Genomic DNA, 15,626 nt, shown 5'->3' with positions numbered 1-15,626 from the left:
TACTTCTTACATACAACAATTATCACCTTTCTTCATCACTTTTTCCCAAATTATACTACACTTAACGTTGTCTTTAACATGTTTAATTACATAATAATATACCTATATTAATTTTCTGTTTCTCTGTACAATTTTGCTGCCTAAATGGAGACAACTTAAAAAAAAAAAAAACCTCGAGAACACATGCGGTATTTTTACAGTAATATCTCATTGTTTATGCAGATCATGATGTGTTGACTCCATAGAGCTATATTAAATTAGTAGAGCGCTGACTCGTGTACAAAGTGATGCCTGCTGGGCGCATCCATGTTTGTGCACAAACCTATAGAAAACTGGAAATTGTGTACGTTTTTTGTACGGCTATTTGCATATCTGCGGTTATATTCTATACAGGTGCGTTATCGAAGCCGATACGCCCAAAACCGAAACGCACGATCAGCAAATGAGCGTTTCATTTTGCTTTACGCAAAAAGTGCAATGCACGTGCTTATTCCCTGCAGATGCTTTTTGCTGCGACGTTTTTTTAAACGTCATGACGCGCTTAAGTTATTTGCGTATGTTCTACTTGCGCGTTGCATTTAGAGTACACTTTTTAAATTCAATCCATCTAATTTGATTGTGTTCTACACACACACACATTAATTCAAAATGTCGGCGCCCAGAGCGGCTTCAAAGCGTCTCCGCGCGCAAGAATGAGGAGTAAGCGCTCTAGTAATTTAATATAGCTCTATGGTTGACTCGCACTTTGGCCCGTCAAAATAGCACTTTATATCACTGCACAGCCCACGTTCTGGGAGCTGGCTGACTTTTCCCTAAAACCCAGCACACACCTTTCCAATTTAAGGTTTTTTTTCCACCGTTGCGGTCTTACCCGCACACATGCCCGATTCTGTTCTATAATCGGTCACATGATTATCAGTCACATGATGACCAGTCACATGTCACAAAATGGCAGCCGTCAATTTAGAATCATGTGACTTCCTTTGTGAATCTGATTGGTTAACATAAATATCGCACACTTTTCTGGTGACATCGGATCCGGTGAAATCGGATGCAAAAAAAAAAAATCAAAGATGTTTGATTTCATCAGGTCGCCCTTAATACGATCAGATCGGTCCTAATTTTCAGCGCACACCTCGGTACGATGACCCGATGATTGGGTCACCCGGTAAAATCCGAAAGGTGTGCGCCGGGCTTAAGAAAGCAGCCCGCTCAGGATTGTTCCTCAAACTTAAAAAGGGAACCAAGGTGCCGTGTTACAGGCCAAAAAGTAAAGGTCAATTATCAAAGTAAATTTTTTAAACTCATAAACTGAAACTCTACAAAAATTTTGAGTTGAACGTCCATCAGAAGTAAAACTCAACAACTTATTATCAACAACTCATCAACTTAACGTAAATTTTGAAACGCACTGTACATTATTAATAGGCACTTATTATGCAAGCATATATTTATTATGTTTTTGTTTTTGTTTTCTGATCTTTACAAATAATGCTAAACTGTACAACAATCAAGGACTTACCCTGGTGAATCGACATACTTTATATTAAATGGAGCTTTTACATCCAGCTCCTCAAACCTAAACCCTTGATACAAAACTCCACCCATTAAATAAACCTTGTTTATACACATCCATGGTACTTGAATCAAAGTACGCTTTTTTTTACCACTAAGCTGGTTCCAACATCCTCCTTTTCAAGTTAATAATATACCAGCGGGACAGAATACCAGCCAACTTTGCTTTTGTTAAATTACATTTTAACAAATTGTAATTTAACGATTCTCAAATGGTAACAGATGACCAGCTCACGTGAACCAGTGACATATAAATGCCTAAAGGGCGCCCTCGGGAGTTCACGCGCAGAGCCAATAATCACCTAGCCCCATTAGATCAAGTCGCGTCGTCTGTAGAACAGGAGATACGGTGTGTAGGCAGCCAGTGGCTTAGTGACTTGATGTAACCGTATCGGCTTCACGATGCTGTCGTCGAGTCGCAGCCAGCTGTTACTACCAGCGTGGAAGACATCAGTGATGTAATGTCCACCAGAGGCTTCCTTACCTGTGTGGTACACCACTGCAATAATAAAAATCAGAAAAATAAAATTGAATTATATCATGGTCAACAGAGGCCACACCACTGCAAAAATAAAAAAGAAAACTAAATGAAATAATGTCCATCGTAGGCCTCCTTACCTGGTGAACCAATTGCCCCCCCCCAAAAAAAATAATAATAATAAAAATATTTGACTGCCAATGCAACATTTTAATATCAGAATGAATAATGAAATTGATTGGATTGTAACCTGCAAATACCAAAGTTTAAAGGTCAAATTCTATCCCAGTCGATTTTTCCTCCAACATAATTTTTCTATGAATGTGTACAAATTATGTAAGATTTGAAATATTGTCTGTAGTTAAGCAGTAAAGTCTGTCACGAGCCAATGTGGCTTATCAGGACGGTGTTTATCTCCGGTTTTGGTAGCATTAAATGACTGAGAATATTTCTATTCCCCCTGGATAGGATGCTAGTCCATCACAGGTTACTCCCCAGCTAATGCCAGTACCCATTTATACTCCTGGGTGGAGAGAGGCAAGTGGGGGTGAAGTGGCTTGCCCAAGGACACAACATGTGGCCAGCAGCTGGATTCGAACCCCGGACCCTCTGATCATGAGTCATGAACCCTAACCACTAGGCCACACTCCCCTAGAAACTTTGCTCGTAGGAGAAGTAAATTGAGAATTGTCCAGAAAAGGTTTCTGTGAAGAACAAATGGCTAAACACTGAACATTTCAAAAAGTGTGCTTTGGTCATTATTTTTTTAAGACTATGAAGATGATCAAGAATTTTCTATTTCATAAGTATCAAAAGGAATGGTTCGGTTAGAAGACTTTCTTACCGGCAAATAATTTGTAACTGCGCTGTGCGTACAAAGCCTTGGACTTGATGTTCGGCGACAGAAGGTCTGAAAAACAGAATAACACGTCTATTCTGAAATATGAGTATCAACGGGAAGTGTTACAGTCAATGATTACTGAACGAAAAATACATCAGGGTACTGAAAATTTGATGTCCGCTGGCCCACTAGCAGTATATTATATAGTGGATAGTAGCAGGCAGGAATCCGTGAGCAATTTCTGTTAAAAGTAAACAGTTAAGCAAAGTGCCTAGCATTTTTAACCCTGGTTTTGGTGGCAAAAACATATTTTTGTGTAGTTATTTCAGAAATTCTGTATTAGCAAAAAATTACAATTGCTTAAATGTTTGTTATGTGAATCACGGGAAGACAGTCACTGAAAACAATTCCATGTTACATTAAAACCAAAAAAAAAAAAAAAACCAATTGGTGAAAAAAAAAAAAGGAAAGGTCAGATCCCAATATCAAAAATTTACTGCATAGGTTTTATCTTAACATCTCAAATAAAAAAAATTAAAACATTAATTAAATTTAAAAAAATAAATAAAAAATAAACAAACAATTTAGTACCCACCTCTATTGATCTCTAGTTCCACTCCATACTCTAGTTTCTTCATGACTTTCTGACATCCACCAGATTTATCGTAGACGAATCGTTTCAGGTGAAGCGTCAACACGGGAGGTAGTTCCTCAAGAGTGATACGTCGAGAGGCTTCAACCTAAACAAAGACCAACAGAGTTGTACTTCAGTCAGTCACAAGTACTTACAAGTCATTGCAAGCTATTCAAATGAACTATGACAAAAGATTTCCTGTTTTTTATTTGGTTGCGGTACCTCCTGCAACATCGGACCCGAACCGGTCAGCCGACCCAGCAAGCTCAGTGGTTGAGTGGTAACACGTTGGCATTAGCAATCAGGAGGTTGTGGGTTCGAGTCCAACCCGAGTACGCTTGTGGATTTTTTCTCGCAAGCCCTCAGACAACATTGAGAGTAACTATATGGGTGCATGGCAAAACCCTTGATTTTTAGTGTTAAACTGAGTTGTGTTTTGACTTGTGATATGAGTTACGATTAAGGAAATAAATATGTGCTAGGCCAGTTTTCTACAAGTACGTTTATAACCGGCTTCGGGCCTGATTACCGATTAAGGCCCGAGCCAAAAACCACTAGGGACCTAGTCCTCGATTATCCGTGGCCAAGCCCATACCCAATTTTAAACATACTTGTTAAAACCAGCCAAGCAAGCGTTTATTCGCATTCATAAATACCTTTCGGTCAAAACTTCAAAACAAGTCGAAAATTCACAAATTTACAATGTTTTTGTTCAACAATTTACTTCATGTTTTGTGAAACCCCCCCTCTGACCATGTCTATGGTATGTGCCTCATGCGAATAGTGTTTAAAATCTCCTTATATGGAAATTGGCATGTGCTCGGCGCATACTGCACGATGTGATGGAGAACCCAGGAATTGTGTTTTAAACCAGCTGGTGATTTATCAGCAGTTCAAGACCACCCACGTGACGGGCTCTTGACCAATATGGGTAAACTGTCTGAGGTATTTGTGAATAACATTTACCAAGATGAGCTCATCTTGTGCATGCATGGAGATTTTAATTGCAGTGTCAATAAATACTGTAGCTAACTATGTTCTTTACTTAGCTTACTGCTCACAATCTCCATGAATTGCTCACAAAAATGTTTTGCACATTTACTTTATTGCTGTTGAATTTGGGGAATTAATATCCACAAAAATCTACCAACGGTTTTCCTAAACACTGAAAAACATAGGTTGAACAATTAGGTCGTACTGGCAGATTCATTTCAAGATCTTGAATCATTTGAAGGTCGACCGGAAAATGTCTTAGTAATGTGCGTGGTCTTGTTTCCTACCTCCTGCTTGGTCTTGTTGCATGTGAAACCATGGAGTGCCTCTCGGCTGCCCAGATTATTGATGGCATCAGACACTGACCAGATGTTATCAGACTACAAAGTGCAATAAACAAAGAAAACTCTAAATTACTCCAGTTGAATAAAAAATAACAAGTAACAAGAGAAAATTAAAACTGATTGTGTTCCTCTTAGGTCTTAAATCTATTGAGAAAAAAAGTGATAACTAGAATGACAGAAATAAAACATCTACATCAAAATGACAGTGAATCATGAACATTAATCCTAACCTTACCGAATCCATCAAAATCCATTCCCCCATTTTGGGGGATTTTGGCAGATAAGCCATGTGTACCAAGTTCATCAAAATCCACCAGCATCAGTGGTGGATTTCAACGGATTTGGTCCTGAAGCATTTTGTGAAGTCTTTTACTTAGTAAAACTAAGTAGGGAATCTCGATATAGGGTTAAAAATGAAATGGAAGTCTTCATAATTGTCACAAAATGATGAAATCTAATAATTCATAGCAATATTACTGCAAAATATGAAAACTAACTGTTTCGAAGAAACATTTGAGTTACAAAAACACTTGTGTTTACAACATTTCACTGAATGTATAGTACCCAGACACCTACCTGAATGTCCAGCTGCAATGTGAAGAACGGCTGGAGGGTGGCAGACTCTTTGGACCCTTGTTGATGGAGAGCTGACCTCATTTGACCTCCGAAGATGTCGTACAATGGCGAACGATTGAAGTAAGCCTGAAAAGATCAGAACAGAAAATGAGTCTGACTGCTTAATGGAGTCTGTGGGTGAACGGCAGAGGGCGCTATTTACTTTGAGATCTAAGTTGGGGAATGGATCTTCCTCCCTGTCCAAGTGCATTGACCAATTAGATAATGACTTTTGGTCAGGTGACCACAGTAGCTCATTCAAACTCAGTCACAACTTCTGTGAGAAATGAACACAAACCAAAGGTGGGCGGGGCCTTTGGCTGAATTCGGAACAAGTCCTTGAAGGTCCATCGCAAGTCCTCCAGTCCCAATTCAAATCAAAAGCTATTTAAATGAGCTTTGATAAAGGCATTCCTTTGTTATTGCTCATCCACTGTTACTTGTGACTGGACTTGTGATTAATTTGTGAATGGACATGTGATTAACCCTATCCCCCTAGGCCCTGTTGGCTAGGAACCATCCTCCAAAATCCCCCAATTGCCACCATGTCAAAATTGGATTCAGCCTCAATCCGCCAAAATCTTGAATTTGTTCAGTGGAGGGGTGACCACTGCCTCAATCCTTCCAAATCCTCCAACAATAATGAGGCAGTGCCGATGACATTCAGAAGCAGTGCGGAAGATATCGGCCATAATGCAGTCCTCCATTATGCATGGCTGAACATAACAGTACTGGGTACAGCCTACGAGCTCGACACAATACATCCTTCAAAATCAACTGACACTTTTCTGCCATTCAGCCTCAATCCTCCAAATCCTCCAAAACTGCCTGGAGGATTTTGGAGGATTTTGGAGGATTGAGGAGGGTTAGGGTTAACATGTGACTGGACTTTACTCTTGACAAAATGTTGATGGGCTTGTGTTGGACTCGACTACATCCCTGATCATGAGCAGTCCGTTCTTCACCTTCGCCATGTGATGCCTGTTGATTATGACTGATGCATATTACTTACGGCATAATGCGTAACGCCATTATTATAAGCAGTTTCCTTACCGATCGTGTGATACTGCTCTTGTTCCGTGGCCCGACCTGTTCCCACTCATCATCAGCGTCATCATCATCCTCATCGTCTGTCTTAGTGTGGTTAGCGACAGGCAGACCGTTAGTCTTGGCATTCAAGGAACTGCTGGCATCTCCTGGAGACACAAAGTTGAGACAAATGAAATGATGATGTAATTCAAATCCAAAATGAGAATTAAATACAAAGAAATTAAAATCCATTACATTAGAGTTGTGGGAAATGACAACAAGATGGTTCTCGAACCATGCGTCTCGCCTGCTTTCGCGGTTATCTTCAACCCTAACAGAACTCAACCCATCAAACCCCAACGGCATGTTTTGTTGGCATCTGTCAGGATGGGTACAGTACCCCTAAACTGACAGTCTTCTACATTTTCCCATATGGTGTTGGAATTTGCCAGGATGGGTATGGTTCCTAGTAAATCATGCTAGGGAGTTAGGGTTAAAGAGTGACTAATCAGTATGAAGGTTGCCATGCTGCATCTATGACCCAAGTTTGGTTCCCATTGGACTTTAGCTGTTTCAAATGAGACCAATTTTACATTTTCAGCCTATTTTATAACTTGACCTCAGATGACCTTTGACCTTGGTATGTGACCTCTGACATCAGTATCATATGAAGGTTGCCATGTTGCATCTATGACCCAAGTTTGGTTCCAATTGGGCTTCAACTTTTCAATTTAACATGTTCAGCCTAATGACGATGTTGAAGTCAAGGCCATCAAAAGTCCAGTCACAAAAAATAACAAGTCAATTCACAAGTCAAGTCACAAGTAACAGGAGATGAACAATAACAAAGGAATGTCTTTGTCGTCGTTCATTCCTGTCTTGACTTGAAACTGGAGGACTTACGAGTTTGCAAGTTAGCCACGCCCCTTAGACAACCCTATGGAATTTTTGTACGCTAAGTTTTGTTTGCCTCAGATGTTGCGCGTTCCGCGTCCATTTGTACATCATGTAAATGGACAATATTTCGCAAGCTGCGTTGACGCGATTCTACCGCGATTCTACTGCAATAGGTCAATACTTCTGCTTACCGTATTTTGACGGTGCGTAGTATTTCATGAGTGCCAGCATTTCCTCATGTAGACCGTTCAGGAGACAGCCAAGAAATTCCTCTGCATCCTCCTGATGTCCTTGCTGTGAAAAAGAAGAGTGTTGAGAACAGTCTTTTTCATTGAGAGTACGGAACATGTACACAGGCGTTAAGTATGAGCTTGGGCAAGTCCATCACCTAAGAGTATGACATTTCAGGGCCTGTTTTTATAGCTTTGCGAAACATGGAATTCTGTGCTTGTGATGTTCTTACGTCGTCCGTCCAGAAATTCTGCACTTAACTGTTCAGCACAGAAACCTTAGGTACATGTGGGCATTGCACAAACAACAATTCTTTGCTTAATTTTTTAGAAAAGATGGCACAATCATGAAATCACGTAATAAAGTCAATGACACTTGATAATTGTGGTAACTTGTCTTGCCCAAGGACATAAAACACTTATCTGTTACCTTGACAGACATGGAGGTGTTAGCCACAGCCATCATTTGATAAACCCCACTAGGCTCAAAGGCTGTTCACTTACCTTGACAGACATGGAGGTGTTAGCCACAGCCATCATTTGATAAACCCCACTAGGCTCAAAGGCTGTTCACTTACCTTGACAGACATGGAGGTGTTAGCCACAGCCATCATTTGATAAACTCCGCTAGACTCAAAGGCTGTTCACTATACCTTGACAGACATGCAGGTGTTAGCCACAGCCATCATTTGATAAATCCCGCTAGGCTCAAAGGCTGTTCACTTACCTTGACAGACATGGAGGTGTTAGCCACAGCCATCATCTGATAAACTACGCGAGGCTCAAAGGCTGTCCCTGCTTTGATGTCTATACTTCCCTTCTTGGGCATGGTGCGGCCGCTCTGCTCGGAAAACTGGCTAACCAGCTCAACCCTGGAAAACAAACGATTGAAGATCAAAAGTTTCAGGAGAATTTTGAAGGAATGCAAAAGGGCTCGCTCAATGACAGCCATCTCTGTAGGAGAACTGCACCTGCGTATTTTACACAATCAAGCACGCATTGCGCAGTGTTCAAAATGTTCCAAACATGTGCGCTTGTTGCTCGACAAGTGTTCGAAATACGATGCACGTTAGGCAAGTTGACGTTCAAAATGCCGATGCACGTGGCTGGTCTGTAGGAAATGACGTCATTTGAACGAGACCTATTGTCCACAGAATTGTACAATTTTTTTTTTCAGGAGAGAACTTAGCATTGAAAAATTTCAACTTTTAACCCAACTTCATAAGTTTAAGAAAATTATCCTAAACGAACGACAAATAAGGAATATCAGGACATCAAACCCATCAACATTAGCAAATAGATATTTGTGTTGTGTGATTATGAGTTGAGCCTATAAAATGTTCCTTCTTCCAAACTGTCGACAGTAGCCTGAAGGTCCAGCCCAGAGCTTGAATGAAGTAACTTACATGGCATCCATCATGGGTGTTGAACTTGGCCCTCGTTGCATAGGAAAGAATGGCACAAATTTCATCAGATGATAGAATGGTGGACAGGCTAGCAATGCTTGTAAGATCTGAAGCTCCAAGGTTAAGATTCATACTTATATACATTCTCATTTTCGTTACAATCATGTACATGTATATTTTTTTTGGGGGGGGGGGAAACAACATTGTACATGAATATAGGGAATACCCCATAACCAATGAAAATAAAACTGAAACTACATAAAGAGTGAGAAATGAAAAATATGACCAAAACAGAACCGTGCGCCTATATAAATAGACCAAAATGTATATAATTTATAGACCAACATGTTATCCCACAGCACATTCAAAGTAACTGTAAAGCAAAAGTAAACATTAGTAGGTTTTTGTATGAGTTGTTAATATTCAGTCACAGAAGTCAAAACTGTACAGAATAAAATTGTAGTTTTTGCAGGCACCAAGTTTTTTTTTGGGGGGGGGGGGTTGGGTGAGTGGGGTGGATTGAAGAAGGGGGACTAAGATTCGATTGCGTAAAAGGATACACTATTGACGTAGCACCAGTTGCCGATGTTCTTCAAGCCTCTTGGCAAGATGTACATAGCACGGTGGTTCAGGGCTACACGGCTCAGGACTCCTGCGGATCAGATTTCGAAAATACGCGAAGTTAAAAAACACTCATCACAGAAATAAGATTTATTGAAGAACCGGTGATTATTTTCCCCAAGACTCAATGTAGGATTCTTTGAAGGTCTCACCATTGTTAGCTTTATCAGAATCATTAAGTTCAGACCAGAGTCATTTGTCAACCGTAAGATTAAGTCGGGTGAAGAGATGAAACCAATGAAAATGCTGATATTTTGACAGTGTTAAAATAAGCCCAGGATTGATTTGTCAAATTGGACCAGTTTAGCACATTACTTATACTCGGTGACTCGGGGAGTTAGTCAGTCAGTCAGTGAAGCTGTCAGTCAGTCAGCGTCTCTTTCAGTCAGTCATTCGGTCTGTCAAAGGACAACAGGCTAGCTCTAGGGTCCAGCAATAATAAACCTGTGTCTCAGACAGCACCTTACCTCCCAATTCTTTAGCCCTCGGATCTTTTTCCGTCGACACTGGTGTCTTATCATCAGTGTCGGACTGTACTGCTACTTTGGTTTCGACTTGAGGCGATTCTGATGTATCAGGAGATGCAATGGTGGTAGGCAGGGCTTGAGCCGTTGAGGCACGGGATTTGAAGAGGCCTGCCCAACTTGTTGGCTTGGGTGCAGCTGGTGGTGAGGCAACCGTTGGAGTCTTGGCTCCTTCTTCTGGTTTCGGAGTTTGAGCTTCTTCGGTCGGAGCTGGAGTAACAGCAGCGACACTGACTTCGGGTTGGCATTCTTTAGGACTCAGTTGTTGTGCGTTGCTCACTACAGGTTCCTCTTTGGGTTTTGAGACACTCATGTTTGTTTTTTCCTGTTTGGACTCTTTGACAGTACTGGATTCGGTTGATCGACTCTGTGATGTACACTCTGCCTCTGTGGGTAAACTGGCTCCCAATCCAAAGGACAAGCCGTAAGGATTGACGGTTTCCTCCTTGGGACTCGCCTTAGTTCTTGGATATTCCACAACTTGTTGCTTCACTTTGGCGGGCACGGTTTGGGTTGGTATTGCACTAGGTTCCGTCGCTGGCGTGGGCTTCTGTGGCACCTGGAGTTGTGAGTTGACAGATTTTGGCATTTGTGCATCAGAGGGGTCATTACAGACCGTGTTTTGCTTCTCTTCGTTTGTACCGACTGCAGTGGGACTAGTTCTTTCTGGTGCATGGTGTGTGAACAATTCTGTATCTTTCTTATCAGGGGAGGGAGAGTTCAACTGTTGTACGTGTTGGTTTTGGAAGGGTTGGGCCCCATCTTGGGACTCCTTGCTCACATCCTTGGCAGCTATGTCCAAGTTGACTTGCATGTCTCCCAGTTCAATCCCACTTCTGACACCACTAGCTGCTTCACTGGAAGCCCCACTGCTACTCCCACTGCTCTCATTGTCAGCATAATAGGCAGTCTCTGTTCTCCCGTACTGCTTGGGATCATCATAGAGGTTAACGTAATAACTAGGATCACGCTTCTTTTTGTTCCGCCTTTTTTTGTCAGACAAATCGGTAGTTTGTCCATCAGAACTGCGGGATGCTTCGTCGGGCATTATCTGACCACCCGAAGCCTCAGAAGGAGGTTGTGCTGCCTGGGTCGTTAGTTGTGGCTGTTGATGAGTAGAGAAATGGCCCTGCATTAGCAAGTGTTGTGTTTGGGCCACTAATTGTGCATACATTTCCTGGTGCGGTTGTGCTCCCATGCCTAGGAGTCCGGGTGGTAAAATTGGAGAGTAGCCATGTATGGCCTGGGTAGACGTGACTGGAGGTGGGGCTTGAGTACTGCTAGGCTGTTGTTGTTGTTGTTGTTGCTGCTGCTGCTGCTGTTCATGTTGTTGTTGTTGCTGCTGATGTTGTTGTTGCTGTTGCTGCTGCTGCTGCTGCTGCTGATGCTCATGTTGATACTGCATCATCTGCTGTTGTTGGAAAAGCTGCTGTTGCATCTGTTGTTGTATTTGCATCTGCTGATGCTGTTGCTGCAGATGTAAGTTAAGCTGCTGCTGCTGCTGCAACATCTGCTGTTGCTCCTGCTGTTGCTCCTGCTGCTGCTGCTGTTGCTGAGAAAACCCTGGCACTGGAACATCCAAGCTTGCATCTGCAGCAACGTTGTCTAAACAAAAGAATAAGACAGGGTGAATCTTTGAACAATCATCAAAGTAACTTACCACAGATTTTTTAACTTGGATATTTGACTTTTATCTGAGACAATTTTGTTTACTTTGATGCCTTACCTTGCATTGACTTTGCAACTGCATCTTGTATGTAATCATCTTCATTCCATGGCAGCTGAGGAAGAAAAAAATATCTATACTTAGAATTGTTTTCTTTAAATCGATTTTTCGTCTGCCGGGCTTAGCTCAATTAAACCATCCAAAAATCAGTTGGTTTTTTTTTAATTGTACAGTTTCAAATTTTTCAATTTCAGACAATCATTATCTGAGATTCTCACCTCTAAGTAGCTATTATGTAAAGGCTTCTTGAGGGTGCCAAATAGATTCTCATACTCCTCCGCTTCGATATCTTGGAAGTCACCAAAACTTATTCCCTGTTCGTGAGAAAAAAAATTAAATAGTCAGCTTTGAATCCGATGTTGAGATCTGAGATTTAACCTACAAAGATACGCCTTCGATCATGTGCTGCTAACGGTTATTAAATTAAAATTTATCTTTCCCTGATATTTTTATAAGCATTTAAAATTTTGGGCCCTTGTGCTTGTATGTTTGACACAGTGGCTATCTTAACTAAAGCAGTAACACATTTTTCAATAGCTTTTAAATTATGGAATTGCCACATAACATTGTGTATGTATGTGGATTATGGGGTTTTACATTCCTTCAGCGATTGAAACGCTTCGGTAGTTCAATACAAGAGATGTGCATTTTGAGTGCCGAAAGTGCAGGGTTCGACATGTTCGAATCTTAGTGTGAACTTAATTTAGTTTCTCAAAAAAATGCTACTTTTTAATGTCTAAATAAAAAATGAATATCCTTTCTTTCAAGAAGATTATTTTTATCTCAGACTCAGTCAGTCATACTCAGTTTTGCGTAGGAATGGGATTTTTTAAAAGGGAAGTGAAGTCGGAGAACCATTCGGTTGCCAACTGACATGAATGAAGCATGCCATGCATGTGCAACAGTTGATTTCCGCAGTAATTTACATGAAAATTGCAACTTTTAAATAAATTTGATTCATCTTTTTTAGTTTTTAATTGTTGTGCACGAAAAGTAAAACTGCAAAAAAATAGTTAGTGGCCTAACATTTCGACCCTAGGAAAAGTAAAACTGTGTGCCTTAATTTCATTGTCCTCTTAGGCCAAAAAAAAAAATATTCGGTCCCTGGTCAGACCAAAGTTCCGGAATTGACGCGACGATGCGGCTTTTTTTTTTTTTTTTTTTTGCTTCTTTTTTTTTTTTATAAGCTTGGATTGTACAGACAAGGTGGGTATTATTTTGCTTTTTTGGTGTCCTCATGTACATTGGTGTCCTCCATAATTTGCCTTGGTGCTTTCGATCATTCGCCTTGGTGCAATTTCCCATTCCTTGGTGCTCTTTGGTAAAAAAAAATTGAGGAGGTGCGGAAATAGAGGGCGCTGTTGGAGCTACCGCGGAACATTTTGGGAAAAAAAAAGATCGACGCGCATGATTAAAATCGATGCGCGCGCTGACCAGAGACCGACTTATTTTTTTTTTGGCCTTATCCTGTTTCTTATTTTGGAGTAATTGCAGAATACCCCGCCACTCGGAAATACACCCCTAAAATCTCTGGCTACGTGGTTGGAATCACTGGAAAAGAAACAATTCAATTCCATCGCCAGCTACGCGGATACTGAGTGGGGGTCCATTATTTGAGAACGAAGCAACACAAAAGGAATGGGAGTTGCTGAAAAAATCTTAAGTCCAAACCAACTACCCTGTTGCCGACTACACGGATATGGAGTGGGAGTGCAGTGGAGCATGACGCATACAAGTAACGCTGCCTGAGAAGGTTTATTGAGGGCAATCAACCGTGACTCCGTAGCTGGCTACGAACTTTGAAGTACAAGGTGGATAGATATTAGATTGAGTGGCGGGGTATTCTGCAATTGTGCCCCTATTTTTATTTATTTTTTTTACAAAAATAGGCCTACTATATCAGCAGGACATGAATATATCAACTGTTCGTTTCTCCTCATAATTTATATGCCGCTTCTAACCCCCCCCCCCCCCAAAAAAAAAATTGTAAAAAATTCTCTACGCCATATTATTGGTCTGGTTTCCACCCAAGTCTAGATTCCCTGCTGTTCGCATAATACCTAGCCTGGATAGTCTGGAGTCCGCCACCACCAGGATGACGGGCATTGCACCATCGTGCGATCGCGCGTGTTCGATATTTTTTACCTCAATCGTTAAATTTGACAAGTCACCAAGCCAGCCACACTCAATCTGATTAGCAGCCGGAAAACGAACTTACATGGCTTGAAAGTGCCATCTTTGGCGCTGGCTGACCTGCTACTTTTACACGAAGTTTCGAACGGCCAAATCACGTTTCACAGCACTGAGTCGCCATCTTGGTTAAGGTTTTGGACCTCGGAAGGGAATGGGTACTTCGCATGCGCAGTGACCTGTTATTTGTAGCCTCTTACTCAAGCGTGCATATCGCAGCCCGCATAATCGAATCGTTTTGCAGCGAGTCATGGTTGAGTGGTTCCTGAATGTGAGAACCGTGATTGGACGAAAGTTAAGTTCAGCCGGGTTGGAGGGGGGCCTTACATCTTTATATAGTAATGACGATAAGAATTACTAAATATAATTACACGTTTCATTCAAATATAAATAATTTAATATTAATTGACACCTATTTCAATATTACATTGTATTTCAGTGTTGATCAACAGAATTTCAGATTTCGGAAAGAATGTAGTATCCAGACGCCACTTCAGCGGATGTCTGGAAAATATCTGGAAATGTCCCAGATGCACGTATCTTAAACATTTCTGAGTTTTTAAAGCAGATGCTGCCCTCTTTTCTATTCGATTTGATATATAAAGATTATACCATTTCTGATTTGTCACGGAACACAAAGCCAGAACGCATTGCCAGGTTATGTTATATGGCAAAGTAGGCCTATGTTGTATTTACTCTATAAACAAATTCTTTGTTTAAATCATCATCACATATACAAAGAATATATTACAAATTTATTTTGTATACAAAATGATTTAGCGGTTAAAATCTTACTTCACACAACATTTAAGTGTAGCGGGACGGCAAAAGGAGGCCGGCCCTCTATTTAAAAGAGGACGAGTGTTCCACTAAAAATATATGCCAGTAAAACTATGAACCTATGGCATGACGACGACAATGAGATGAGCTTACCGAACTTGTATTTACATTATTTCTACACAAGAGTCAAGATGATAATATTCTTTACACAAAGCAATAATCCATGATAAATGTAAGGCACAATAAAATAGAACAGCGATAAAGGTCAAATGTCAACACATGGCTGGCTACATATTAATTATTATGTTACAAATTACAGACGTGAATCAACCGGCCTCAAAATGAACACAATATTCCCACAAAAAGATCACATTATACACTAAAGTACTCACAGGGACGAATCTATAATACTAACCTTCCAAAAGGATATAAATTTGGAGCATGGCCGGAGCCATACTCCCTACAAAATAGAGAGAATATATGCCCCAAGTTTGTGGTGGTCTTTCCGGTTCAAGTCCCACAGAAGAAAACTTGTTACAAGTTGCCTTTGCGCGGGAAGCACCAAGGTCACACTATGCAAATCACCTTGCTAAACTTTTGGATGAACAACTGAGGCTGCATTTGGTCTCCCTACATAAGCAATGATAGATAATTTATAAAACCACATATCGGAATGTTATCTGAATAACTTGTAGTCAAACACTTAAATTGCATTTAAATTGACTTCAGAATAAATTTCAGAA

At 40.8% G+C, this 15,626-nt stretch overlaps 1 protein-coding gene across 2 annotated transcripts; it reads right to left on the bottom strand.

Annotated features, from left to right (window-relative positions):
- Nucleotides 1-1,224: 1,224 nt before the first annotated feature.
- LOC119737710 (ubiquitin carboxyl-terminal hydrolase 10-like) lies at nucleotides 1,225-14,276 on the bottom strand. Of its 2 annotated transcripts, none has more exons than XM_038212258.1 (14): nucleotides 14,132-14,276; nucleotides 12,132-12,227; nucleotides 11,914-11,968; nucleotides 10,131-11,792; nucleotides 9,603-9,694; nucleotides 9,043-9,149; nucleotides 8,364-8,508; nucleotides 7,598-7,700; nucleotides 6,534-6,676; nucleotides 5,442-5,567; nucleotides 4,809-4,901; nucleotides 3,490-3,634; nucleotides 2,898-2,963; nucleotides 1,225-2,074 (listed from the first exon to the last, which is right to left on the bottom strand). In XM_038212258.1, the coding sequence occupies exons 1-14, from the start codon at nucleotides 14,147-14,149 to the stop codon at nucleotides 1,887-1,889; spliced, it is 3,039 nt and encodes a 1,012-aa protein (XP_038068186.1). In that variant the 5' UTR covers nucleotides 14,150-14,276; the 3' UTR covers nucleotides 1,225-1,886. The 2 variants fall into 2 exon arrangements, with proteins under 2 accessions (XP_038068186.1, XP_038068187.1); XM_038212259.1 differs by lacking the exon at nucleotides 14,132-14,276 and adding an exon at nucleotides 13,974-14,102.
- Nucleotides 14,277-15,626: the final 1,350 nt, after the last annotated feature.

This window comes from Patiria miniata, unplaced genomic scaffold (genome assembly GCF_015706575.1).
Source record: "Patiria miniata isolate m_02_andy unplaced genomic scaffold, ASM1570657v1 HiC_scaffold_3, whole genome shotgun sequence".
NCBI lineage: Eukaryota > Metazoa > Echinodermata > Asteroidea > Valvatida > Asterinidae > Patiria > Patiria miniata.
This window is presented reverse-complemented; position numbering and strand designations above follow the sequence as displayed.

Coding starts and splice junctions, on each gene's coding strand:
- LOC119737710 (XM_038212258.1), bottom strand. Junction 11,969..12,131: donor TACATAATAGCTACTTAGAG/GTGAGAATCTCA, acceptor TTTCTTCCTCAG/CTGCCATGGAATGAAGATGA. Junction 9,695..10,130: donor GAGGGCTAAAGAATTGGGAG/GTAAGGTGCTGT, acceptor TCTGATCCGCAG/GAGTCCTGAGCCGTGTAGCC.